Here is a 27,505-nt window from a genome sequence, read left to right as displayed (position 1 = left end):
GTTTTGGTGAGTCATCCTTATCCGCCCTATGGACACGCCACGGGGAGGCCCCGGGGGTGGCTGTGCAGGGTCTGGGAGGCAGCCCACGGTAATGTGACCCCTGACTAAATCACTTAAACCTCTCTGGACTTCAGTTCCCCTGCGGTAAGATGTGGATTATAAATCTGTCCTGACCCCCTTGGCAGAGGAAGGTGCTTGGAGATGGGCCCTATAAATATGTCAGCAGGACAGTGAAGGCGAGTGCTGGGGTTGGCCCACAAACCTCCACCCGGAGCCCACTCTGGCCACGCAGCGCTGCCTTCCGAACCGAAGGGACGTGGGGGTGCCGGGGAATCACCCCAAATACCCCCCGTATGCAGCGCGAAAACGAGCTTTGGGATTGATTGATGGGGCAAGATGCTGCTCTCTCTTCTTAGGGCACGGGGTGCTCTCCCAGGACGTGGGGGAGTTGGGGGGGGGCTTGGTGCTACCCTCTGAGGATTTGGGGAGCCCTTGCAGACACGCCTCCCAGGGGTCGGTGGGATGGACGACCCCAGCCGCAAGGTACAGCCCTCCCGGGGAACCCCGGTCCGCTGCGTTGCGCCCCGTTTGGGCTGGACTGCGCCCGGGGGGGGCGGGGCCGGGGGAGCGGGACCCCCCGGCGGGGCCGGGCGGGGCGCTTTAAAGCGGCGGGCGGTGGGAGGGGCGGGAGGCGGTGTCGCCGGGCGGTGCGGGGGGCGGCCGGGCAGCGCTGGCCCGCGGGAGCCGCGCCGGGAGCAGCGAGCGGCGGGGCCGGGTGAGCGCATCCCGCCGGTACCCGATGGCGGCCGCATTTGGCGGCGGGGGAGGGGGTAGGTCCCTTGTTTACCCGGTTATTCCCCCCCGCCCCCCCCCCCCCATCTCCTCCCTCCTCCATTTGGGAGCGGATCTCTCCGGCCCGGGGGAGGGTCCTCGCTTGCAGCGGGAGCGCGGAGCCCCCCCCACTCCCTCCACGGCGGCGATCGCCCCTGCGGCGGGGTGGAGGCGGGAGGGGGGAGCTGCCCGTGGCCGCCCCCTCCGCTCGCCGCCGCGCACGGGCGGGCCGGGGGCTGCCGCCGCCTCCCTCCGCCCTCCCCTTCCCGGCTGGTTCCTTCCCCTCCCGGTGAGCATCGCCGCTCGGCCGGCCGGCCCCGAGCCCCGGCGGGGAGGGCGGCGCAGGGGCCGCCCCGGGGCAGGCACCGCTTCGGGGGCAGATGCCGCGCCGGGGTCCCGGCTCGGTCCGGAGCGCCCGGGGGGATGATGCGCCGGGGGCGGTACGGACAACGCGCCTGACCCCCCGTGGACGCTCTTTTTTTTTTAATCATTATTGTTTATTTGGGCTTTGCATGAGGGTTGCAGGCTTCTGGGAGCGGGGGGAGTTGCAAGGGCTTCCCCCTCCTGCCAGCCGCGTCCTGCCAAGGGCAGAGCAGCACCGGTCCCGCCCGGGCGGCCAGTGCCTCCAGGTCCCCTGGGCTCCGGGGACACGCGTGGGGTGGCTGCAGCTCCTGAGCTTCCTCCAGCTCTGGTGAGGCTGGGCTGCATCACGTGAAGGCCTTTGGAAAGCAGAGAGACTTTCTCTGTGGCCCTTCTGCTTATTTCTTGTTTCTGCTGAAGTGGCCAGTCAGGCTAAAGTACAACAGAGCTGCAGCTATAAGGGTGAAATGTGCCTTGAGAAGATGCTCTGGGAATGATTGTGCTCCCTCCAGGGCTTGAGTGTGTAAAACTTTGCCTTCCAGGCCCCTCTCAGTTGGTCTGAACCCTTGTTCCAGTGATGAATTTCATCATTTGAAGTTATGCACTTGACCTGGAAGAACCGTGCTGCTGGCACCTCAAGAACCCTGTGAACTGGAAAGGGAGACAAGGTAAAATCTCTTTGTCCACCCAGCACCCTGCCCAAAATCCCTGGGAGGACCTGCCACTGCTTCCTTGGTGGATTACTCAAACTTCCCCTCCATCTTTTTTTTTTGTTTTGTTTAGTTTGATGGGAGAGGGCTGGAGAAGGACCATGATTGCAATACTGGGCATTTGGGGCTGTTCTTCTAAACAGGGATTGTGCTCCTAAACCACCCAGGCTCCTCTGAAACACTCATCCCTGCTCTGCTGGGGCCCTCGGCCATTGTCTTTGCACAGGCAAGCGGTTGTGCGCTCCTGGAAGATGTGCTGAGATGGGATCGTGAGCGCTCTTGGACCTCCCTTCTTGTGTTCCCCAATATTGCTTCGTAGTGCCTCTCTGCTGTACCGCTGCAGTCCAGCCCAGGGTGGCCGTTGAATAGTTATCTTGCAGAGGTGCTTCAGCCTGTTGACATGCGTTTGAGAAGGGTGTGGGTTTGTCTGTTGGTGTCTCTCCTGATGCAAGGTGACCGTTGTTCCTGTGTCATTGAGTGAGATGAGTCAGTCCTGGGCACTGCAGGATGGAGCCTTCCCTGCCCTGCTCTGGGCAAAACTTCGGGCTTAAAATTTCTGCTTCCCCAAGTGCAAACCCCGCCTCGGTTGGCTCAGGGGTGCTGTGGTTGCTTGATGGCAGGGTTACCTCTTCTGGCTGCTGCTCTTGACCATCAGGTCTGTCCCCTCTTCTCCTGGGCTGATGGGACCACATCTTGTGCACACCCGTCTTGTCCAACTTCCTCTTGTCCTTCCTTCTTGAGTTAAATCAGCTGTCTCTTCGAGATGAGGATGTAACTGGCTAGTGCCCTTCCTCCTCCTCTTCCTCTTCCCTGGGCAGCCAGAGAAATCTGATGATGGTGTTGATGTCAGGTCACATCTGCTGCTCTTGCTGATTCAGGCTGTCTGGGATGCCCCGGGGCATTCCCCGCTCTTCCCCAGCCCAAAGCCCAGCAGAGCGGCTCCTGGCAGCGTTCCCCCCCAGCACACCCCTGCCTTGGTGCCCTCGCTTGCCCTCGGCCCATTTCCCTGCCCGTAGATGCTGGCGAGGTGGTGGGGTAAGGGTTGGAGACTTGTGCCTGGCTCAGTGCTCCGCTTCCTCGCATGAGCAGAGGCTGGCAGAGGGACACTGGGGACCCTGCCGCTGCAGGGAGCGCCGCGCCTGCTCTCCAGCTCCCAGGAATTACAGGTTTGGACCCCAGCTGGCTCCATCACAACGGAGAGGAGGAGTTATCCCTAAAGGAAACAAAATGCATCCCAGACCTGATTTTTTGTTAAAGGGAAAACCAGAAGGACTTGGAGAATCTGCTCACTGGGGAAATGCCCGTGCTGCTGGGTGCAGGCTCTGGGCTTGGGGTGAGACTCAACCGGAGCCCTGCACCCATCGATGCCTGCAGATGCTCACCATGCGTCAGAGTGGGGGGACTGGGAGAAGATCCCAGTGTGTGTCCACTCCAGGGTCCCATCAGGAATACAGAAGCAGGTTTGTGCCTTGTTATACCAGGTCCTGGCAGCATTTGGCCCCTGAGACCCCAGGGCAGGAGAGGGGCAGTGCCCTGGCTGGGAGGGCTGGCGGAGAAGTCAGACACAGCACCGTAAACCCCTCCTGCGTGATCGTGGCCACCACGCTGGGCACGAAGCGCTGCCTGCCTGGGAGCTCCCCTGCACAGCAAAGGGAAAAAGAGACATTTGAGGTTGAATCTCCAGCCAGGGATTGCAGCCATAACAGGGTGTTTTGGCATCATCCAGTTGGGGGGGGGTTTCAAAGCCCACTGGAATTTTTATGAGGTGTTTTGCTTAATACACCACTTAAGCAATTAGCAGTGATTGTAGCAGTCCTGGGTAAGGCGCTGGGTAAAATTGAATTTCCCAAGCTCAGATACCATTAGGCAGCAGTTTAACGCTGTTTGCAGGAGGGTATGAGACAGTGATGTGTATGGGGAATTAGATCTGCAAAGTAAAAAGAAAAAACATAATAAGAAAATCTCATACAAACCTATGTAACTTTATCTCATGTTTATTATTTGCCATAAATGAAACACCATCTTGGGGGGTTCTCTGCCCTGACAGAGGGGGAGATCCCCAGCGGTGAGCCAGGACAGGGGCACACGGCGGTGGCTGTGCCCTGCATCCTGCACCACCGACCCATGCAGCTCAAACCCCCCAAAACACCCCAGGAGCCCCTTAATGGCATAACGATCTACAGGGCAAAAGTCATCTCTTTAAAAGAATTTGCACTTGTTTGGGGGACTGCAGTTGGATTTATGTTGTGGGGCTTTTTCTTTACATCCTCTGAGTTTCAGGTACATCCAGGGATGGAGAGCGAGCAGCTAAATCTCTCATTATTTGGGATGTCTGAGTCCAGAAAGGGTCTGCTCCAAGGTGTCAGGTCACTAGTTAATGAATAACTCACGTGGATGACACCGTGCACTCCGCTGCCATGTGGCACCAGCAGCGGTCCAGCCTGGAGGTGGATGTGCAAATAGTTTTACAAGGATGGGAAGCGGACAGGAGGAGGAAGATTTTGTTGTGGGCTGAGGGGCGGAAGGAAATCTAGGCTTAGCGATGGAAATGTGAGATTGCTTGTTTGGGGACAGGGCTTCAGCCACTCCTCTTGGGAGGCTCTGCTATTGTGGGGGTTAAAAATAGACTTTGGACTGGTTACTTTTCTGCGGGAAGCTCCTCAGCTGGAGACAGGCAGGTGAGGTGGCACTTGAGCGAGAAGGGACGGACAACAGCCTCTGACCTCCTTTACCAAAAGCTTTTATTTTATTTTATATTTTAAAAATTATTTTATATTTTATATTTTATTTTATATTTTATATTTTATTTTATTATTTTTATTTTTATTTTTTATCTTATTAAAATTTTTACAGTTTTTATTTTATTAAATTTGTTTGTTTGTTTTTCAGCAAATAGCCAGCTTTTCTTTCGGGACACTGAGGGGGATATCTTTGCTTTATTTCCAGACACAGCAAGCTGCCTGCAAGCCCCAGGCTGCCTTTACGATGCCCAACTATAGCGATGCTTTGCCCAGCATCACCCCGCTGCACCCCAGGGACCCCCTCCCCTTGGGTGAGGTTGCTGCCCCCGAGGTCCCACGCCAGATCAGCAGCGTGCCCAGCAGCTTGGGTGATGCTCCAGCCCCACATGTGGGTTTGCAGAGCGGCTCCCCGCAAGCTGGATGGAATTACTCAGGGAAGAGATTATCTAAGATCCAGTGGATCTTGTCTATTAACTTGTCTTTATTTTCCGACAGCTGTCAGCACGGGAGGTAAAATGTACACTGGGGGAGGATTTTGGAGGGGAGGGAGAGTAATAACGCTGTGATACGAAGTCGGTCAGAATAGCGGGAAATGGAGAAAGTCTTGTTTTTTGCTGGGGGACTCTCATGGGCCTGAACTCAGTATGTCAGAGGAGACCTGCCCAGTAAGTCAGCGGCAGAGCTGGAGTTGCATTTGGGCTGCAGGAGGGATGTGGTCTCCAAAGCCTGGTTTATTTGCGGGTGCATTGGTTCCTGCGGGGTTGGCATCAGGATGCAGAACAGGAGATTGCGCGCTGAGGTATGGGGAGACCATCATATGTGCAAGAGGGGAAAAAAGGGTATTTCTTGCCCATTTTCTCTTTTGAAGACGTCTCCCTTCAGCACCTGCACCCTGAGACCCTGCCCTGGAAAGCAGCCGTCCAACACTGCTGGGCGCTTTGGGGACATCTGTTTTCAGTTGCTCTGGCTAACGCTGCAGCTGGAGGAATCCCTCATCGGCAGCAGAAAAAGACCTGAGAAGCCTTTTCATTCCGGACAAATGTTTTCTAGGCTCCAGATGACAGGAGAACCCTGTAGTGTGTCTGGGCAAGGAGTCAAAGCATGCATTTAATGGGGGATTGGTTCGAGGAAGGTAGTTTGACCATTAAATTTGAGGCCAAAATGCTGTTCAATTAATATTTTAGTGGGATGGACAGTAAATGAGAGCAACAAAGATTGTTTCCATTTCTATCTGATTCAGACAGGCGGTCTGATTTTAAGATCTGCAGGTTATAAATAGTGCTTGGAGCAATGAAAAGTGCAGAGAGCAATCAACTTCTCCCACTGTGGGGATGGTGAGTCTGGAGGGACGTGTAACACGCGTGGGCAGATAACTCTTGCGTGTGGGCAGATAACTCTTGCAGCTCCTCAAGGTGGCAAAGGAAGCTCTTGGGAGGAGGACGCTTGGTCTTTGCGTCCTTCAGCTGTCCGCTGTGGAACGGTGGGACGTCAGCTCTGTGGCCAACGCAGCCCACGTCCCTTTGGGCTTGCACAGTTAAAGCAGAGACACTGCTTCCCTTCTGCTGTCAGCTCTGAGCCCTGCATGCTGCTCGCTCTGCCCTGCCATCCCCAGGGACAGTCCCCATCCCAGTTTTAGCTGTTTTAGCTATTTTCCCCGTCTGCCTGGGGCAGGCAGCGCCTCGGGGCCGTGCAGGCAGGCGCCAGGCTCCCTCGAGAGCTGCCGGGGGGGCTGCCTGCCTGCCAGGACCTGCCTGCCTGCCAGGAGCATCAGCTCGCAGCCTGCTGCCGGCGAGGTGTCACCTTGCTCTGGGACCTGCTCGTGACTCGGGGATCTCCCCCAGCCCAGCTCACTGAGATCAGGTGCTTTTTTTGGGGGGGATCAGGTGCCTGGGTTTCCTCGCGCCCTTCCCATGGGATTGCCAGCTGAGGTTTTGAGTGGCGTCGATCTTGCTGGAAACGGAGCTGCTTGCTGGACTGGGGCAGCTGGGACCGAGCTGGGGACCTCGTCCCCGTGAGCCAGGGCTTCTCTGTAGACTTTTCCTTCCTCTCCTGCCTTTCCCTGCTCCTGGCCGGGTGCACGCTTGGCCCTGGGAGCTCCCCCGTGCAGACCGAGCTGGATACAGATACAGCTTTGCTTCTCACAGCTCCATCAGACAGTGGTTTTTCCCATTAAATTTGGGATTTCTTTGGTCCAGCCTGGCTGTGCCGGGCGGAAGGGAAACATCTCTTTATTAGGGTTGTTTCCTTAAATAAAGCCCTCAAGCAAGTGCTGGGCTGGCTGTCCTGGCTATCTCATGACTGGTGTTGCGCGTTTGGGTTATTAACACCTCATTAGATGTTGGTTCCTCCCCGTGTCCCTGGTTCAGCAAATCCCAGTGGCTTTGTCGGTGTTCCCTGACTCCTACTTCACTGGAGACTTTTTTTTTTTTTTAATCGTGGTCTCTTGCACTTCTGCTGACAGTTTAAATTTCATTTCTTCTTGAGGTCAGTAGCTTACTTCAACTTTCAGATCTTTCTACTCGTGTGTACCAACACGCTCCCCCGGTGCACAGGGTTCATCAGCACAGCTTATTGGGAGAGGCTGTCATAACATCGCTGCCAGCGGCTGGCTCTCGCCTGCGATTGCAACCTGGGTTTCCACTTGGCCGATCCCCAGAAATCCCTTTTTTTTTTTTTTTTTTTCCCCCTTCTGAGTTGCTTTCCCAAGTGCTGGCAGCAGTAGGGCACAGCTCTGCCCCGGGAGGTGTCGGGGGACTCGTGCAGGTGGGTTTGGAGCCTATCGCCAACCTGATGCCTTGGTTGCCACTCCGCGGCTTCCCTTTGACAACAAACCTCGTCATTTTACATATGAATATGTTTGTCCTCTTGTGTAACCCAGGCCAGGGACTTGAGGCTGTGGCCCCTGAGCCAGTTCTGGAGTTGGCAGGTAGCACCTCCAGAGGGATCTATCTTGTTCGCAAGGTGCCCGGGAGCATCCTGCAACCCTCGGTAAGCTGGGCTGGAAGCGGACGGCCCTTGCTTTCCAAAAAAGCCATTGCGTATTCACTGCTTATTTTCATCTTGAGCTTATTTTCATCTTCGCTTCCACCGCTCTGCCTGGGGATGCTGTCTGTGGCATGATAAGTTATTTCCAGAAGTGGGGCAGCGCTGTTAGGTTGGAGGGGAGCGGAGGCACAGAGATTAAAGGTAAATCTACACAGATAATTGGGAGCCTGCTTCCTGCAGAAATCAGGTGAATTTGTGCGTGCTGGGGTGGGTGCCGGGGCGGCGATAGCTCTGTGGCCCTGGGGGCTGCCCCAGCCTCCCCGACGCGGTCCCGGCTCCCAGACCTGTTCCGAGCAGGGGTGGCTGGAGATGCGACACAGGGCTGGTAATCCCCCCGCTGCCTCCTCAGACCTGCCAGATGTCTCTCCTCGAGGCTTCATTTTTATAAATTGGCCTTTTAAAGTCTGTCATCCCTGTGCAGATGAAAGGAAGATGCGTGCGTGTCTCTGAGCCTGGCTGCAGTGCCTGGGTGGTGAGGCTTTTTGTTTGGGGCTTTATCTTTTTTTAAAGTGCCTTTTATTTTTTTTTTTTTTCTTTTTTTCCCTTGATATCTCAGAGTCTGTTGCATCTTGGCTTGCCGTCCTTCCGTTTCGGGCAGGCAGGCCCTGCTCTCTAGCACCGGTCTCTCCTGGAGAGGGATGGGGAGAAGCATTCTCCTCCAATCTGTTTGGGGGGGACACCAGCAAAGCTCCAGGGCTCACCACCTGGGGCAAAGCTGAGCTGCTCCCTTCTGGCACATGCAATTAAACCCATCGCTGTGAAGCTTTCTCCTCCTCCCAAGCCCCTTTCTGCTCTTCTCCCTTTGCACCTCCCTTTTCCTCCCTGAACCCAAATACTCCTGGCCCAGTGCTTGGTGCTGGGGCAGCTCCTGGGGGTGGCGGGGGGCTGGGGCTGTGAATTTTAAAGCTGAAGAGCCACTGCTGTGAGCTGAGACTTTAAATTCTCTCCTTGGTGATGGATGGATAAGTAGGAATTGCATTTGCTGGGCGGGTAACAAACAGCTTTGCATTTTCTGCTGCATTCCCACTGTCTCTTGGGGAAATTCAGACGCCGCTCCTAAACTGCAGGGATGGGGTTTTCCGAGCTGTCGTGGATCCCCGCAAGCAGGACCCACTCGGTTCTTGAGAAAGCCCTGTGATGCTGGGAAGAACCTTGCCGGGGATTTCTGCAGAGGCCAGAGCTCTGCCAGGGACTGGTGACAGCACTGCGGGATGTGAGGGGCCAGCGCAGGTCCCCAACGGCCACATGTGCGCTCTGTCCTTGCTGCCTCCCTGGGACACCGAGCGACATCCCTGTCTCACCAACGGCAAGATGCCACATGTGGGACAGAGATGCTGCCAAGGGGAAAGCTGCGTGGTCCTTACGAGACAGCGGTGAAGCCAAGCTCCCCGTGTTCTGGCTCTCAAACAACTTGGGGTTTCTCTTCCCATCGAGCGGTTTTGTTGCCTGCGTGAGTTCCTCCCTGTTTGAGGGGGTTCGAGAGCTGCCTCCAGAGACAGAGCGGCTCCCAGACAGCTCCGATGTTATGTGCTGGTGGGTCAAGCCGCATGTCATCTGCCTACGGATATGCTGGGGAAATAGCAGCTGTCTCCTGGCTGCTGCTCTGGATCGGAGCCTTTGGGGCTCAGTCCCTCCTGGGCTCTGGCGACGGAGCTGGTCGGGTCTGAGGACGAGGAGCGAGTTGTCCTGGTCCCCGTGCTTGCTCCAGTCCTGTGGCTTGTGCTGTTCATCTGAGTCATAATTAATTATTGGCCATGTAAGCTGCTGGCAGGTTACTGTGTGTGATTTATTAGCAGGAATAATCCCTTGCCAGCAAAAGACCTGCACTGTGAAGAACAGCAAAATCCGGGAAAACTGTCTTGTCTTTCCAGAAGTCTGGCTGCACAGGCATGGTCCCTGTCTGGAGCAGCCGCGGGCACCCTTGGGCTCTGTGTTAGAGTCAGCTGAGGTGGATTAAGCAAACCGCTGTCCTCGGGGGGCAGGAGGGGCGTCTGGACACCCAGACCGCATGTTTGGGGACACGGGCTGAGCAGTGTCCCCGTTGCTCACTGTCACCAGCAGACACAAGCAGTCTCGGCACCCGGAGATGATTTTCGAGCTGCGATCACTGCTGGGGTCTCCCCAGGGAGGTGGTTCAAGCTGCCCAAAGCTAAGAAAAAGGTTTGGGAAGTGCAGGGTAAGCACGAAGCCAGGGATGCGTGTGTGTCCCTGCGAGTCCTACGGCAGCTGCGAGAGGGACCAGTGTGGAAGTTGGGCCAAGTGGTGCTTCTCCCACAGGCGTGTGGGGCTGGGCTTCAGCCCCTCCAGCTGCTGGTGGGCTCCTGGGGTTTTTTGTTTTGTTTTCCCCTGCACCCTTTCTACTCGTCAGTCTCTGCTGAGGGGCTGTCCCTGGGCTATCCATTACACCACGGTGCCTGATGCTCAGCGAGGAGCGTGGGGAGCAGCTCGGCTCGGTCTGACGGAGATGGGACCAGACAGGGAGGGCTCAGCCATGGCAGGGGGACACGAGAGCAGCGCCTGCCCCGGGTGGGATGTCACCTGGCTGAGGAGGGCCGGGGCTATAAAGCCTGGAATGAGCAGCCCTGGCAGAGCCAACTAAAGAAAGATCTGTATCTCTTCTAATGAGTCTCTTAAAAAAACAATAACAAAATTGATTGTGGTAAAGGATCACGGCATAAATATGGATGGAGAAGAAGGGCCCATGCGGGTGCTGCTGGGATGCCTGGTGGTGCCTCACCCTGCGGGAGAGCTGCGCCGTGCCCGGGCGAGAGAAATCCCGAAGGCAAATCCCCCTGGGCTCCTCTGGTCGGGGACTCCTTAGCAGTTTTATGAGAAATCAATAATGCTTTTGCTTGGTTGTAATCATAAAATAAGTACAATTTATGACTGCTGCTGGGGCCAAGATTTTTTTTTTTTTTTTCTGTTGTACAAGGTGGAGAGGGGACGGCACAAAACCACTTTCCCACGGCGGTTCCCTTTGCGCCGGGGCTGCAAAGCTGCTCGTACATCATGGTGGGGGGAGACCCCCGTTTCTGGGGTTGGGGGTCACAGTCGCACAGGGTGGGTTGCCCGTGTCTGTGCCCGCTCTCACGTTGTCCCCTGTCCCCTGCAGCCCGCCGGCAGGTGGAATGGGGCAGCCATGAACGGCGATGCCCTGTGCCAGGAGCCCTCCTCTCCGCTCCCCGACTGGAGGGAGTTCTGCGAGCTGCACGCCCAGGCGGCCGCCGTCGACTTCGCCCAGAAGTTCTGCCAGTTCCTGAAGGAGAACCCCCACTACGACACCCCCGGGGCAGAAACCTCCTTTTCCCACCATTTCGCCGCCAACTTCTTGGACATCTTCAGCCTGGAGGTCAGCCGGGTGTTTGTGTCCGACTCCCCCACCAAGTACAACATCGTGCCCTTCGTGGGGCTGCAGAACTGCCACGTCCCCTACGGGCGTGAGGTCACCCCGAGGAAAGAGGAGACGTCCACAGAGTCCCTGGACAGCATGGACACCCCGTTGGGTGCCGGACGGTACCTGAGCCCGGCGCAGCAGGTGCAGGCACGCAAAGTGTCCTCCTACGGCCAGTCCCGCAGCTCGGAGGACGTCTCCATCCATGCCGCCACCAAGCCCAAGTTCAAGAAAGGCTTCTCCTTGAGGAACATGAGCTTGTGCGTGGTGGACGGTATGAAGGAGATGTGGCATCGCAGGTCCTCTCCGGAGCCGGGTGCTGAGGCTGCCCTGGGTGGCCGGAGAGCCGAGAGGGAACCGTGGCCAGCTGGGGGCAAGGAGCCCAGTGACCCGCGGGAGAAATGGACCCACAAGCTGCGCCTGTCCAAGGTGCCCTCGTCCAAGGTGGAGCTGGTGGACATCCAGCGGGAGGGGACACTGCGCTACATGGTGGCCGATGACACGAACTGTGTGGGGAGCTCACAGTGGCAGAAGTGCCGCCTCCTGCTCCGGAAAGCGGTGAAAGTGGAAGGAGAGCGGTTCCTCCTCGAGTTTTACGTTCCTCCGAAGGTAAGTTCTGGCTTTTTTTCTGAGCAATTCCAGCAGCAGTTGGGCTTGGCTTGAGGTTTTTCTTATTTCCACTGCTGAGCTGGGATGAAATCCAGCTCTGGTCCAGAAGGAGGCTTGGTACCGTGTGGCTGAGATGCTAATGGATGGGACAATGTGGCTGAAACCCATCCAACCTCCAAGCCCCAATTGTTGCTGTTCACCAGGGCACAGCCCCCTCCTTCCCCTTGGGAGAGATGCTGAAGCTTCTGCCTGGTCTTTTTGCCCCCAAATGTCACCAGTCTTGGTGGAAAAGCTCATTCCCCCATCAAGATGTGGGGTGTCCAGGCTATCCAGAGGGATGATTTCTCTTCCCAACATGTTGCAGAGACATGTCACGCTGGTGGCTCACACAGCAGCACTATGGCTGGGGTTGCTGCCTGGGCTTTGTTCTTTAGATCTCAGGGTTGCTAGTCCACTTTCTGAAAGCTTTTTTTTTCTTTTAAAAATAATAATTCATTTGGAATAACTTTGCACCTGCAAGGCCTCCACCAGTGCAGCTTTTTAGAAGACACCAGTGTTGCCCACCAAGGCTGGAGTATCACTACTGCGGGCAGGTTTTGCAGCTCTGCTCCCAGACAGCCCCAGCTACTTCCCTTCCTAGACAGTAGCTGCTTATTATTATTATTACTGCTTACTATTATTACTACCCACGATATCACTTTTCCTTGCCTGCATCTTTTCTTCTTCTGTAATTTCTATGAAAGCTTCAAAAGCAGGAGGCGGTTTTCATTGTGGCATGTCCTCGGCGCAGCTTCCCTCCCCTTCTCACACGCGTCCCCCTGCACGCGATGCAGGGAAACGTTGTCCCTGTTGTTCTGGGGGAAAGGCTGAGTGATGGAGTGGTTTGCTCAAGCAATGTGGATTATGAGGCCTTCAGTGTTCTCCTTCCCACAGAACCGCCTTTGCTCCTGGGCTGCGTGAAGGGTGCATTGCGCTGCCAAACCCTCCCCAGTGCTAACGCCGTGATTGTGCCTCATCCACGTTGTGTGTTCACCTCTTCAAAGAGCAGAGGGCAAATAACAATCCATTCCCTGGGGCTTTACTGGCTGTATGTGTTGGTAATGAAATCTCAGGTTATTTAAATACCTAGGGAAGAAAAATCTCATTTTCTTTATCTTCTCCAGGCCTTTCCCACTGGTGTTTCAGTCCCTGGTAGCTGCTGCTCCGTGGGTCTCGGTGTGCTCCGAACCCCTAGTAACCCTCGGTTTGGCAGAGAGGTGGATTCATACATTATACATAGGGACAGCAGGATAGCTCTTATTTTTGAACAGCGTTTTCTGATTTTTCTTGAGGCCAAAATGAGCCTCGGCACTGCCGATGTTAGTCTGTGCCTCTCCCCTACCTTGTCATGTCCCTCCTAGTATAATATAAAATACAAGTTTAAACCCAAGCGCGCCTCCACAGAGCAGCTCAGCACCGGTACGGATGGCATGCATCGCTGGGAGCTGGTTTCCTCAGCCCAGGGACCGCACGAGACCTGGCTGGGAGGAACCACCGTGTCCGTGGGACGGTGCAGGGAGGACCATGTGGGGAACCTGGTGGGCGCAGGCTGCTCGGAGCAATGCTCCCGAGTCAGCTGCACCAAAGGGGCAATAAATTCAGGTTAAAACAGAACAACTGCCGCTCTTAAAACCTTTGAGAGTGCTCATAGAGGAGGGTTTTTTTAGTGTATCTTGATTTGCCTCTAAAAATCAATTTTGAAGTGATTTTATGGCAACTTTTATGAACGTTGTCTGTCTCCTGTTACAATCACACTCTGCTTAGGTTTACATCTTTCTCCCCTCATCCCATCTTGCTTTCCATCTGGTAAATGGTTCAGCTGTAAAAGTGGCACCAGCCTGGCACAGCTGGAGGAAAATGTTTGTTTTTTCTTTTGCTTCAGCAGCCCACAGGTTTGCTTTGCGTAGGCCCTACAAAAACTGTGGCCAGGTCTCCTGGAGAAGACCCTTCTCTGGCTCACTGGTGAATTAACACCCTGTTTTCTTTCCTTTCGAAGCAGCTGCTTCTTCCTTCGTGACCTTCTCCTGTGCAAACACCAAGATGGAAAAATTCCCCAGGGCAGGGTTGAGATGCGCCCGGAGGCAGCGCTGGGGCCCGGGGCTGGTGGAAACGAAACGTCCTGGAGGGGAAAAAGCTGTTCCTGTTCTGTCTTGGATGTATTTCTTTTTTCCCCCCCAAAAAATGAGAACTGAACCTATTGTTGGTAACCTGCAGCTCAGTGCTCATCGCTGACCTTGTCCCGCCCCGTTCACCCAAGGCACCCGGCGCAGGTTTCGGTGACAAAATCGCATCTTCCCGCAGCCATGATGCTCTGAATCCTGGAGCCCCAGAGGGGACCGGCCCTTGGGAACAGCTCTGCACGCTCCTTCGGAAGGATTTGTTATAATTAAAACAAATATCTGGGGGATTCGTTGCTCAGCAGAGACTTCGAGTGGTAGACACTGGGTCCTGCCCCATCACTGAGGCTCTGGCAGGTGCCAGGGTGCCCCAGGGGAAATTCATTTTTCTTTATTTTAATGTAATTAAGATTCCCTGCATGGCTAAGGTTGCTGTGTCGTAGCTTCTCAGTTGAAATGCCATTTCTGCGCTGGGTAAATGGGGCATCTTCCTGGGCTGCTTTCTGCAAAGGAACTGTCCCCCGTCAGAAAGCACATCTCCATCGGGAGAGGGTTTATGAAGGAGAAACAAGTGGTGTTGGCAGAGCCGGCGTATCAGCCTGTGCTGGAGCAAGGAAGAGGTTTGGCAGTTAAATGCACTAACCTCCCTGTCTTCCACTGGGCCTCCTCTTGGTTTAATTAAAAGAGCTTGGAGTTATCAGGCACGTGAGGGAAATCAATGCGCTTTTTTTTCCCCCCTCTGTAATAAGTGTGCAAGCTCGCCTCTCTGAGAGCCACACTGCATTGTCCCCGGAGAGAGTTTGATTCGGTTGAGTGACTTTTTTTGAATTTATTGATTTCTTTTAATATAGATATATATATATTTTTTTTCTTTTCCCAGGCTTCCAAGCCCAAGGTGAGCATCCCGCTGTCGGCCATCATCGAGGTCCGCACCACCATGCCCTTGGAGATGCCGGACAAAGACAACACTTTCGTCCTAAAGGTGAGGGCAGGGCGGCAGCGGGGTGTTTCCCAATGGGGACCCACCTGCACCCGCATCCAGCCCCCACCGCTGAGATACTCGGTCCCCAAGGGGATCGTTGCCTTGGTTTTCGGAGCTGAGATGCCAACAGCGCTAACGCTTCCCGTGGGATCCCTGCTGTTCCTCCCTGGGTTGTGCTCCCCTCCTAAAATGATGCAATCTCCACCTGGTGCCTGAGTATTTTAGGGTCAAGCTGTTTACCTGGCGTTTGCCGTGGGGTTTTGCTTCTCTGTGTCACCAGGAGATGGATTAAATTGTTGTCCAGAGACAACCTGTAAGGGGAAAATGTTCTTTGGTGCAGCTGCCTGTGGTTTTGTGACTGCCACTGCCTCGGGTTTGTGGCACGGGTGGCCGTTTCACTGATACAAGGCAATGGAAATGGCTGTGCTCTCCGCCAAACCCAGCTCCTTGTGAAGGTCCCACACCTTCTTCTGGCAGCTTCCCTCAGGGCATCGCTCCTGCCCCAAGGGCTTCTTCAGCCTCTGCTGCGGCCATTGTCCGCCTTGGACATGGAGGATAATTTGGCTGTTGTCTTTTGTGCCTCGAAGACCAACCTCGTGAGTCATCTTCTCTCCAGACTGACCAGCCCAAGCTCCTCCCCACTTTCCTTGCAGGCACTGGAGAGAATGCGTCCTGAAGCGTACGTGGTGCCATGGCCAGGAGGGCTGGGAAGGATTGCTTCTCCTTTGCTTCTCCTTTGATTGCTTCTCCTTTCTTCTTCCTCTTCACCCAGCCCAAGTTGATGCAGTTGCTTTCTTTGTACCCGATGATGATGTTGACTCCTACGCAGCTTGTGGGCTGGTGTAACCCCTCAATGCTTTTTGCAGAACCGCTCCAGAGTCGCGGTTCCCCAGCCCAGACACCCACAGCGATCAGTGTGAGCCCAGAGCTCGCCCGTGTCCTTGAGCTGGCGTGGGCTTGTTCTTCCACAGAGCATTTCTCAGCTTCGACAAGTTCATTTGAATTCTCGCCTCATCCAACACACTTGCAACATGGTGTCATCCGTGAATTGATTAGGCATCTTTTTGCTTTTGTCCTGATCATTACTGAAGAACATCTTGCACAGAGAGAGTCCTTGATGTGAAGGAGCTTCTGAGCACATCCCTCAGCCTTGATCGTTAGCCATCGATAACCCATTAACCATCAATAACTGCTCTTGGAATATGGTTCATCAGCTACTTCTGATAGTGTTTCCTAGATTCCCTTCCAAGTCTCATCTCAACCACGTCTTGCTACCCTGCTTGCAGGGGTGTCACATCAGGGTCTGAAGCGTGGCCGAGGCCACTGCTTCTCCCTGTCCCTGGGGCTGTCACGAGCACGAGCAGATGGGTTGACAGGGTTTGGTCGTGGCAGATCCCTGCTGGGGTGTTCCAGCTCCGGGGTGTTTCCTTGGTGCCTGTGGAGGGTTGGTTTCTCTGGCTGCTGGAGGAGGGCTCAGGGCTTGTCATCTTCCCATCTTCTGGAGCCAGACGTGCTCTCTCTGCTCCCACCACTAATGGCTCTGCAACTGCTTCAGCCCTTTCTCTAGTTACCCCAGGGAATGCTCCAGACCTTGCTGGTCTGAAAAAGCCTGTTTGACCAGGTTCCCTCCTGCTCCTGCCCTGTTCTGGCCAGGTTGTGTGCCCTGCCGCGGGGTTAATCGAGTGCAATTGATCCTCGGGGTGACCGAGGCAGCAACTGCAGCCCTGAGCCCATCGGCTTGCTCGTGTCCCCTGCTGTCCCTCTCCTGCCGCTCCGCCAGCCTTTGCCCTCTCCTCGTGGTTGGCACAGGATGCTTTTCCCCTCTTCCCAACATCCTTTATTATTTGTAGCTCATTTTCTGCCCCGACCCTTCTTGCTGGGACACCTCCTTGCTGCTCTTTTGTGTTCCCCCTTTGCTGGCTGGACTCGCAGAGGGGGCGAAGCACCCCTCGATGTCAGGGTACGGATTAGAGGGGTAAGAAAGGCAGCTGGGTGCCATGGTTTCCCCACTGCCTTCCCACGTACAGGGTTGATGTTGAGCCCGATCTCAACCTTCACTCACACTCTGGCAGGTTACAATGGGTGTAAAAGCCCCTGCCTTGTTCAGAAGGGCCACAGTGGGATAGTTTCTGCCAAATTGCCTAAAAATTAGCAGGCAGCATGTGCCCACCACAGACACCAAGCACATGCTTTTTTTTTTTTCTTTTTTCCATTGCACAAGCAGGCACTTGCAAAATACCCAAGCCCTGCACGTGCTTCGCTTGCTGTCATGCTCTGCATGAGAGAGCAGCCCCGTTTCCCACGGTGGCTTCATGCATTGCCCTCAGAAAGCCAGAGAGGCTCTTTTGATCTGGTTAAACAAAAAAGGGGGGGGAATCTTTGCTGCTCATGTCCACCTCTGCTCGGGGCAGGTTGGTCTGTGCACAGCCCTGGGCTGTGGCAGGGGAGAAGATCGCTGCTCAGCCTCAGCCCAGGCGCTGGGCACCGCTCCCTGCACGCCCTGCTTATTTTCAGGACAGTGATTCAGTTGTTTGTGATTAATTTAATTTGCCAGAAGGTTGTCTGAGCTGGCAATGTGATACCCTCCCGGTGTCAGGGCTGCCTCACCAGCTCAGGAACATGATGTATAAGGGGTCTGGGAGGGATGCGGGGAAACCTGCCAGAGGCACGGAGCATTGCGTGGTTCACAAGACCCACTGATGTGGGGCATCTGGGTCCTCCCTGGCCCCAGAAAACCCCAGCTCCTTTGGGCTTGCAGTTTTAGAGGCTCATTTGCACTGTGACTTTTATTTTAATTTTTTTTTCCTCGTTAAAGTAGGTTTCTCTCCCATCCCATTGCAATCAGAAATCAGAAGCCTCGTGGACCAGCAGGCAGAAAAGATAACAGAGGAGAGGTTTTAACCTCCTGGGCTTGGGGGTCCGGCAGGATTTTGGGGCAGTGAGAGGGCAGCATGGCTTCTGCTTCGCCTGTGCAGAGCTGCTTTTTTGGGGACACTGAGGCACCCCAGAGGCGTGGGATGCTGTCTGTGCTGGTGCGTGGTGCCACACACCCCCGATACTGCTGGCCAGGTGTGGTTTTTTTCCACGGGGGCTGTAAAAACCCATGTGATGCATTTGCTGATAACAGTGGGGTGGGGGTTTTCCTCCAAGCCCCAGCTTTGGTCAGGGTTCACCCTCAGGCACATCAAAGCAAAGTAGCAAGTGACAGGATGAAAGGAAATAGCACCAGGGAAGGTTCAGATTGGATATTAGGAAAAATTTCTTCCTGGAAAGGGCTGTTGGGCACTGGAACAGGCTGCCCAGGGCAGTGGTGGAGTCACCATCCCTGGAGGGGTTTAAAAGATGCAGAGATGAGTTTCTCAGGGACATGGGTCAGTGCCAGGGTTGGGTTAGTGGTTGGACTTGATGATTTTGAGGGTCTCTTCCAACCAAAATGATTCTATGATCTCTCTGGGTCACCTCCTGGCATTGCTTTGCTGGGATGGGAGCGGGGGACTTCCCCCTGTTCAGCTGAGGTGCTATTTAATAGCAGCAGGTGAATGCAGAGGTCTGGCTGAGTTACGGGGGTGCTTTGCCACGGGGGGATGGTGGGACCTCCGCCACAGCCTGATGCTGTCCCGTGTTGCCCACAGGTGGAGAACGGGGCCGAGTACATCCTGGAGACCATCGACTCCCTGCAGAAGCACTCCTGGGTGGCCGATATCCAGGACTGCATCGACCCCGGGTAAGGCTCGCTGGAGACGAGGGTGCTGTGCGGGGGCCGGGCTCGTCACCGCTGTGGTGTCCTCGCCACCAAGCACAGGTTATTATTACCCCTGATGCAATTTTTGCCGTTCGGGGTATTACAAAAAGTCCCTGACTCATGTCAGCAGAAGTCTTAGATGCAAACTTAGCAGCTCGTGTGTGTCCGAGGTGCAGCCTCGCATGGCGCCGGCCGCTTGCTCACCCTGTCCTGCTGCATGTCACCTGGGCCAGGCAGAGGCAGGTGACCTGGGAATGCAGCTCTAAACACAGAAAGCTCCTAACACCCACCCTCTGAAGCTTTTATACTATATTTGAGCTATTTTCTGTGCCTTTTTCCAGTACAGCATTCCTGGTATATTTAAGATTTGCTAACTAAATTGATTTACTTCTGTTTTTATCACTGTGGTATTAATGCTGTCATTGGAGTCACAACAACTCTGCTAACACTTCTCACCTGCATTTTCATCAGCCCATGCACTGGGTTATGCTGTAGGTAGGTTTGTGTGCTCGGTGCTGGCTCAGCCCCGGTCCTGGGGAGCAGGATCAGCCCAGGTGCTGCCCGGGCTCTAGGGAAACCCTGGTGCTGCCTGTCTTGGCACAAATTTTGGAAAAACAAGGTGCCCAAGCTTGCAGAGGTGAAAACCTCGAGCAAACCTGGAAGAGGGGCTCAGAGGGGCTCCAGCTGCCTCTGGGCTGCCATTGCCCCCTTCTGCCAAAGAGATGCAGTTCGGGTGCTGCAGGGTTGGTCATGGAGGAGGCTGCATCCCACAGGAGGGAGGCACTAATGGACTCCAGATCTGTGCCCCTTCAGCTCCTTTTGCTGCTTTTTGAAATACATAATTCAAGGAGCGATGCTGAGGCTGGGCTGCTGACGGAGGCGAGGTTGGGAAACGCAGCTCTTTTTCTCTCGGAGCGTGTTTTGGTGCCAGTTTTCCAGCCGGAGCCGAACACCGCGGCCGTGTTCGCCTCGACCCGCTGCAGAAGCTGCCGCCAGCCCCTCACTCTGCCACCGGCAGCCTCCTCGCCTTTCATGTTTGCTTAGCACCCAGCGCAATCCTGCTTTGGCCTCCAGACGTGACTGTAAAGCAAATAATAATGAACTCCAGAGCAAATAATAATGAGCTGTTTAATACACCGACACACAAGCTCGGTGCCAAGAACGAATTTTCAATCAGCTCCTGATGCTTTTGCCAAGGGCTGCATGTCGGAGCTGCCGCGCGAGCGCCCGTCAACGGCTTTTCTGCGAAGCGCCGTTGGTTTTGGTTTCTTTCCTCCCTTATTGTTTGTAAGCGGCTGCAGCTGAATGACTCCCAGTGGCTGATTCACTTACTGGCCACTAAATAATTCAGCAGCTCCCTCGTGAGCCGTTACCACTAACGCAGCCGCTTCCTCGCTGCCTGCGCCCACGTGGCTGCTGCTGAGCAAGAGGAGCCGAGTGCCACGGGCAGCTCTGGCAGCACCGGATAAAAATAGGCTGTGGACCAAGGCGGGGGCTTGTGCACGAGGGTGCTGAGGTGCAGGGGTCGGGCAGGGGGGATGCTCTCTACAGGGGCTGCGCTGCTGCAGCTCCTCCTTGCTCTGCTCCCGCGTGCTCTGGGCATCCCAGCTTCGGTTTTTGGTGTCTTTTGGGGACGTAATTTCTGTGGGTTGGTAATTCCCTTTGCGGAGGGTGAAAGCGAAAGTGCCCTTGGGTGGAAGTTGTGGGTGGGAATGTGCGTGCGTCTGCGTATATCTTGCAAAGCGGAGCGCTGAAAGTCAAGGTAACAGATCTCCAGCCAAACTAACAAGGTTGCAGCAAAGTACAGCAGCTAGGACCAGCTGGTGTAACACATGTAGTGAGGGCTTTCAGAGGTTTAATTCCTCCCACGGCTTTCAGGGGTTTAATTCCTCCCACAACGGTTTCTCACCTCCAAAAAGCCACATTGTTTTGCTGGCTGCTCTGCCTCTCAATGCTGGGGGTGCTTCTGTTGCTGGCAACGCAGCCAGGAGAATGTGAGGAGCGTCAGGATGTGCTCCTGGATCACAGCTGGAATTTCATTTGGTCAAGTGTCCCCGTCGCGTGCCTGTGAGCGGCGGTGCCGTGTGTGCAGCCTGGCAGCCGGTGCGTGACCGTCTGCTCTGTGCTCTGCCCCCAGGGACAGCGGGGACGACATCGAGCTGGCGTCCTGCGCGCAGGGAGCCTGTCTGCCGGGCAGGGTGTCCTCCTGCAGCTGCGAGTTCCTGGCCGATGGTAAGGACGTACGTCTGGGAAAAACACCCCCGGGGAGGGTGAGTGTCTCTGGGTGCCGGTTCTGGTTTGGAGGGGGCCAGATCCTGCCAGGCATCAAGTGAAGGAGCCTGAAGCAGGTGCTGTGGGGATGGATCTTCTGTTCATTGCCTTCCTCTTATTCATGCTAACCCCCACCCTGGGGAGGTGGCCCATGCCATTTAAGACATCAGCATTGCCCCTGTAGATCCTGGTATGTGTTGAAAATCTAGTCCCTGTCTGCAGACACTGGGGTCTCCGGGTCCCAGCGAGCAGCCTCCACCTGCACAGCCCCACCTTGTCTCCATGTCCAACCAAGACACGTCCATGTCCCCCATCCCGGTTGCAGCAGGGGAAGGAAGCTCAGTGCAGCGTGCAAGGGCCAGAGCTGTAACTGAGCCCTGAGATGTCTTCAAGAGCCCAGGGTGCTCCAGCACAGTGACCTTTGGAGCAGGACAACCCCCTGGTGACAGTGGGCAGTGCTGAGCCATGAGCCCATCCCTCTGCAAATTCCCTTCCAGATGTGCCCAGGCCACCGGACAGATGTGCCCTGCCCAGCGCTCACACCACCACGGCCACCACCATCCCTGTGCCGCACAGCCGGGGCAGGGACTCCCTGGGAGAGCTCCTCACCCACGTCCCACTGGAGAGTTTTCTGCAGACGCTGGAGTCCTCCCCCGCTGCCAGCGGGCATCTCGCAGGTACCGGGATGCAGGATGCAGCCCCAGGGGTGCACGGAGGGAGAGGAGGAAGAGTAGGGAGAGGGCAATGTCCGGGTGCTCCCTAAAAACCTGTTGTTCCTGCGGCCAGGAGAGGACAGCGAGGCAGAGGCAGAGATTAACCTCTCCGACTTTCCCTGGTTCCACGGGACTCTCTCGCGGATCAAGGCAGCGCAGCTGGTGCTTTTCGGGGGTGCCCGCAGCCACGGCTTGTTTGTCATCCGGCAGAGCGAAACGCGGCCTGGGGAGTATGTGCTGACCTTCAACTTCCAGGGGAAAGCCAAGGTGGGTGTCTCTTGCTTCTCCATGAATATTAGCGTCAGCCCTGCCCAGCACCCTGGGGTACTTCCCACCGGGCAAGCGGGTGACCCCAAACACGGCAGCTCTGCGGGGAGCTGCACCCTGGCAGGGCATCCCTCAGGAGCCTTGTCCCTCCTCTGCACCCTGCCCAGCCCCAAAAGCACTTTCCCAGCGGGGTCAGTGCCTGTGACACAGGCATCAGGTGAAATACCCCATGGGAGCCCAGTGCAGCCTGGCACATCATCCCCTGAGCTCTTGCTGTTCACTCTGTGTCCTGACATACACAGATGCACTGTGATAAAAACAACCCACACGCAGTTTTCTGCTGGGTCGCTTTTCTACCAGAGGGCACACGCAGTGGAGGGGTTGAGATGTAACTGCGCGATCGTATCGCCAGTCCTGCGAGAAGCAGTGCAGGCAGGCTGTGGGCTTCCCTAGGCTGTCTGTCACCGGGATCGGACCTGCTGTCCCCAGCCAGCCTTCTCTGGCTGCTTCTGAGTGGTGCTTGTCACTGGGAGAGGGGACAAACTTCTCCTGGGGCTGCAGCAAGTGGGGTTTTGCAGGAAACCTCCTGCAACAGGAGACCTTCCCAGCCAAGCAGGGAAAAAATAAGAGTCCTACACTATGAGCAAACCTCCCTTGGCTGATAGAAGTGGCTCTTTCTGCTGATCACAAGGGTGAATCTCACCCATGCCAGCCCCAGCTCACCTGCTCCTCTGCCCTTGCAGCACCTCCGCCTGTCGCTGAACGAGAGTGGGCAATGCCACGTCCAGCACCTCTGGTTCCAGACCATCTTCGACATGCTGCGCCACTTCCACACGCACCCCATCCCCCTCGAGTCGGGCGGCGCGGCCGACATCACCCTCCGCAGCTACGTGGTGGCCCAGAGCCCACTGCCCGGTAGGGACGTGGCTGCATGTGGAGGGTTGGGTTGGTGGTTGGGCTGGGACCTGGCATGGACCTAAAAGGGTCTAATCCCCCGGATTCCCCCACCGACCCCCTCCCTAAAGCTATGCCGGTGCGCCTGGCTCGGGAGGTGCACCAAGGTGGGTGATGTCCTGATGAAGGTGGGCAGAGAGGACCACACAGCAGAAGGGCTGTGCCAGAGTGACCTGCATGTCCCTGGCTGGGAGTGTCAGTCCACTGGCTCGGGCAGGAGGGGAGCAGAGGGGTCACAGAATCACAGAATGGTTGGGGTTGGAAGGGACCCTTGGAGATCATCTAGTCCAACCCACCCACTAAAGCAGGGTCTGTGGTGCTCAGAGCGTCCTGCTGCGCCAGGAGAGCGTGGGCAATGAGGGCTGGGGAGGGACACCTTCAAGGATGGAGAGGGTGGGCATGGGAAGGTGCCAGTGAGGGAAAGGGGGGGTCTGCAAGGCAGCGTTGGATGGGTCACGCTCCTGTCTCCCTTGCAGACGCCAGCCCCCCACCAGCCCTCGTGCCACAGCCACCAGGCTGCCGGGTCGACCTGCCGCCTCCGCACTACTTCTGCAGCACAGCGCCTGCTGGCCCGCCGGCCCCGCCGCCCACCGAGGGGGTGGCCGTGGCCCCCGCTGTCACTGTCCCCGCACCCTACCACCGCCTGGAGGGCGCCCTGGGCCCCCGGAGCCGCAGCGGCAGCACCGAGCGCCGGCCGGAGCCCCCTGCCACCAGTGCTGAGGACTACCACGAGGCTGACGGTGCCCGGAGCCGGACCCGGGCGGTGGAAAACCAGTATTCCTTCTACTGAGCCCCCCGTGCCCGGGGGCTGGATGGCGAGGGGATGCGGGGCACCCGTGCCTCTCACCGCTGCACCAGCCTGCCTGCCCCCTCCTGCCACCACCAGCAACCCAGCCGGGATGTTCCTTCCCGCTCCCTGACACTTTTGGGAGCTGCGTGAGCAGCAGACAATGTCCTGGCTGGACCCGGCACCAGCCCCGAGGTTGGGGCAGCGCTGGGGCTTTGGGAGGCTGAAAGCATCAGTGCCATTTTGGAACTTGCAGCGTCTTCCCTTTCCCTCCGGACCAAGAGCTCTGTGGGGGCTGAGCTGGGCGCCCCCCGGGGATGCCCCTCCTGGCACGGCTGCACGAAGCTGTGGTGGGCTCCAGCCAAAGCACCTTGGCACATCCCCTCTGCGGTGAGACCCAGCGTGGCCAACGTCCCTTCTGGCACCACCACCCTGCAAACCAGCTGCCGAGGGGTTCTGGCGTTTTGGGATGACGAAGGAAATGGCCGATCCCCACGCAGAGGCTTTTCTTGCACACACAGATCCGTGTGTCTGAGAGGACGTTGCTGCAGAGGCACAAGGGTTTGTCCAGGCCGGCTTTCAGGCACACATTTCCCACCCTCTGCCAGGAGAAGGTTTTTTTCCAAAGCTTAATGAATTGCATTCGAGGAAGGTTTTTCCTGCTCGCCTGACATTTCTGTTCCTTTGTCCTTTCTCTCCTTGCTTTGCCAATGTCAAGTCCTTGAATAACTGCTTTTTTCTTCCCTCTCTCCCTTGTTTTTTCAAAACCTAAGCTATTCACAAGGTCATCAGCTCAGCCTTCTGCCTTCTCTCTACTGCAGCTAGGCAATATTTTCTGTTGCTCAACACAAACCTTGAAAAATATGACAACACCACCACTTTGCATCCCTTGCTAGTCCTTTAGGATGTTCTCGGGGGGGTCAGACAGTGGCCAGGGCTCCCAGGAACACACACACTACACATCTTCAGTAGATGCTGTTGAAGATTATTATTTTTTTTTTTTTTAGAGAAATAGAAATGCCCAGGAAGAGCAAAAGGAATGTGGCTGCTGTCAGGTGTGTGAACAGGCAGCCGACACGGAGGGGCCAGGCCAGGCTGAAGGGTCGGCGTCGCTGCTGGCCCAAGTCCCTCCTGGCAGATGTAAAACCCTGCAGCGGTGGCCGTAGCAGCACTGCTGCCAGGAGGGACCAGGCGCTGCCACGGTCACCGCTTGTTGGTGGCTTTCTGATAGTCCAGCGCAGCCACATGCATCTGTAGCAGAAAGAGCTCCCCCTGACAGCGGCGAGCGCTGGAAGGGAGCACAGAGCAGAAACCCGCCGTGGGCAGGTGTGCACAATGTTGTCGATGCTTTTCCTACAGTCACTGAAGCCCGTAGGGTGGTTTTACAGGGCAGGCTGCTCACTGGGACTGTGTGCCTCGTGTGAGGCGGGACACCCTCCCAAAGGGCAGCTTTGCTCACAACGTGCTCGCACGTTCCTCTTGGTTTGCCTCACACAGCTTGTCTTTGCCATTACCAGCACTGCTCGTGTGTCACCAGGCCTAGGTGACAGCGTTGGCAGGACCTGAGAGAGGTGTGTCCCCAGGTAGAGCACACCCCACCATACCCAGTTAGAAGTTATCACTTAGTGCAAAGAGAGGTATGAGCCAAGCCATGGCCTAGCTCAAAACCGCATGAATTTGCCTGGATTTTTGGGTTGTGTAATTTATTTTTTTTTCAGGTGCCTTCTTTCCTGAGCTAGCAAAGCATCTCCCCAGCACTGGAGTCACTTGTCTCTCCCCCTTCAAGAGGACAGGTGTCCCCAAGGCTCCTTGCTTCCTCCTGCCATGAGAGAACTGCCTTTCTGGCCCATGAGATGAGGGCTGGTGGATCTTTCCTGCAGCTGATGCCACCTTCTCCCCACACGTGTGGCCCTTCAGAGGTCAGCGGGAGCAGTTTGCATGGGGGAGGATATTTCTCCTTCCTCAGCACAGCTAAAGCTCAGCTCGGAGCAGCCTGGGGAGGCCAGATGTTCTTGGTTGATGGATTTAACATGGACCTGCTTCCTTCACCCCCGCAGTGAATGAGGGAGGACATCTAGATGCGGCACAGACATTGTCACTCGTGTTCTTCACTAAGGTCCCAACGGGACAGGGGGTTGTGGATGGCAGCACTGCCTTACAGACCTTAAAATGTTGGCTGGTTTGTCACCTTCTGCATCACAGGATAGGAAAAGGAGGAGAGGGGAGCGATGATCTGCAAGCAAAAATGTTAATTTGTAAATAGGGAAGAGTCTGGAAGAGTTTACTGTTGCGTAGAATAAATTAATTTTATTTAAAAGAAGAAAAAAAAAAAGGGACTTGTTAAATAAATGGAGAACTCGAGTTCCAGTTTTAAAATAAAATCACTTGCAAAAAGGACAGCACATGAGCGTGAACTTCGGGCTTTGCTGGATCTGCTACTTTAAAAAAAAAAAAAAAAAAGAGGGAAAGAGAGGATGCTGTCATTTGTATGTGTGTAGAGCTCGTTGCTATCTCGAGGCAGTTGGGGCTGGGCTCGGAGTGCACTGAGGATGGAGGAGAGGGGTGTTTTTCTCACTGTTGAACAGAGGGAGGTGGAGGACAGGTCCAGGCTGGATGGGGCAAGGTTTCCTCTCCCAGTCTGTTATTTTCTTTGTCTGGTTTGTCACTGGTGCAAGTCTGAACGCCTCCATCCCTGAAGCAGCGCAGATGGGCGTGAAGATGCATCTCCCTTGCAAAGGCCTGTGCGAGCATCTCCTCACAGGCGCGTTCCCAGCGCGTGTCGTTCCCCCTCCTGTGCCCGCGTCTCTCCCAGGAGTCAGCGCCTCACACTCCGCCCTTGTGTGTCTTCCTCGTGTGCTCTTTTCTGCCGAGGATCCCCCAGGAACGTACGTTGTCCCAGACTGTGCTGTCACAGCTAAGCAGTGTGACAGACACGGCTTCCAGACGCAGCCAACACATGGCTTTTTGCGGGGTGGAGGGAGCTGCTCAGCTCTAATCAGGCCACGGTTGTATCATGATCCACTCACAAAAAACATTTCCTCCCCAAAAGTCTCCAGAGCCCGTTAACCAGTCCTGGAGAGCTCATCCATCAGGAGCTGGGCAGCTGGGGAGGTGACAGCCTCCCCCTTTGTCACCCGCAAGGCAGGCAGCGCGGGCTGTGCCTGCGGGACAGCTGCTCCTCCTGCCTCGCCATAAGCCCTTCACACCTCAGCATATTAGCAAATTGACTAATTATGGCATTAGTCATGCAGGAAAAAATGTGTTTTCCTTTCGCAGGGTTCCTGGGAGGGCAGGGGCAGGGCACAACAGCCCTTTGCATCAGACACTGAGATCCAGTTGTGAAACAAGGGGAAAGCAGCCCCGGCTGCGCTGGATTTTGTGCCAGCGACATCCTGTGCCCAGGGACAGGGCAGGACAGGTCTGTGGGGATGCCAGTGCTGAGCAGCTACTGTGAAGAGGGCAAAAATGGGAAGGGATTTGGGCAGAGCAGCCTCCCGCATTTCACGTGGGTGTTTGAGCCGTTCACGGCTGCTCCCGCCTGCCGGACACGCGGAGTCTGTCTTGGCGAAGGCTCACGGTGCTTCCAGAAGGATCCTTTGGGTAGGAGAACTCCTTGGAATGCCCACGCTGCTTTGATACACCTCAGGGAACTGAATTATATGTGAACTGTGAAAACGCTTCCCTGTTCCGATGCAAAACCCCCATCCCCAGTTAGCCCAGTCCCGCCCAGATCCCAGCCCAGCACTCTTATTTTGTGGGCTTTGTATTTTTTTAATGCCATGATGAAATACTTGCTATTTTTGCGTGAGCCAGGTAATAGTCTTGTCCCCTCTCCCCGGATACATCTTAAAAGTAACATGCACTTAATACAACGTGCACTGATTCCCTAGACATGTAGTGAGGTGCTCCCGGGCCGCTCTCTCCACGCTGTTTGCACGGCTCTGCG

At 55.8% G+C, this 27,505-nt stretch overlaps 1 protein-coding gene across 4 annotated transcripts; it reads left to right on the top strand.

Annotated features, from left to right (window-relative positions):
* Window positions 1-463: 463 nt before the first annotated feature.
* On the top strand, window positions 464-25,972 carry SH2B2 (SH2B adaptor protein 2). Of its 4 annotated transcripts, none has more exons than XM_065647209.1 (10): window positions 464-543; window positions 1,734-1,859; window positions 10,800-11,687; window positions 14,724-14,825; window positions 18,458-18,549; window positions 20,705-20,799; window positions 21,336-21,515; window positions 21,625-21,818; window positions 22,562-22,733; window positions 23,249-25,972. In XM_065647209.1, exons 3-10 carry the CDS (start codon window positions 10,827-10,829, stop codon window positions 23,560-23,562), a joined length of 2,010 nt encoding a protein of 669 aa, XP_065503281.1. In that variant the 5' UTR covers window positions 464-543; window positions 1,734-1,859; window positions 10,800-10,826; the 3' UTR covers window positions 23,563-25,972. The 4 variants fall into 4 exon arrangements, with proteins under 4 accessions (XP_065503281.1, XP_065503280.1, XP_065503279.1 ...); XM_065647208.1 differs by lacking the exon at window positions 464-543 and adding an exon at window positions 710-775; XM_065647207.1 differs by lacking the exon at window positions 464-543 and adding an exon at window positions 726-830.
* Window positions 25,973-27,505: the final 1,533 nt, after the last annotated feature.

The sequence above is a fragment of the Caloenas nicobarica genome, chromosome 17 (genome assembly GCF_036013445.1).
Source record: "Caloenas nicobarica isolate bCalNic1 chromosome 17, bCalNic1.hap1, whole genome shotgun sequence".
Classification (NCBI taxonomy): Eukaryota; Metazoa; Chordata; class Aves; order Columbiformes; family Columbidae; genus Caloenas; species Caloenas nicobarica.
The sequence above is the reverse complement of the archived record's forward strand: the minus strand, read 5'-3'. Positions and strand labels throughout refer to the sequence as shown.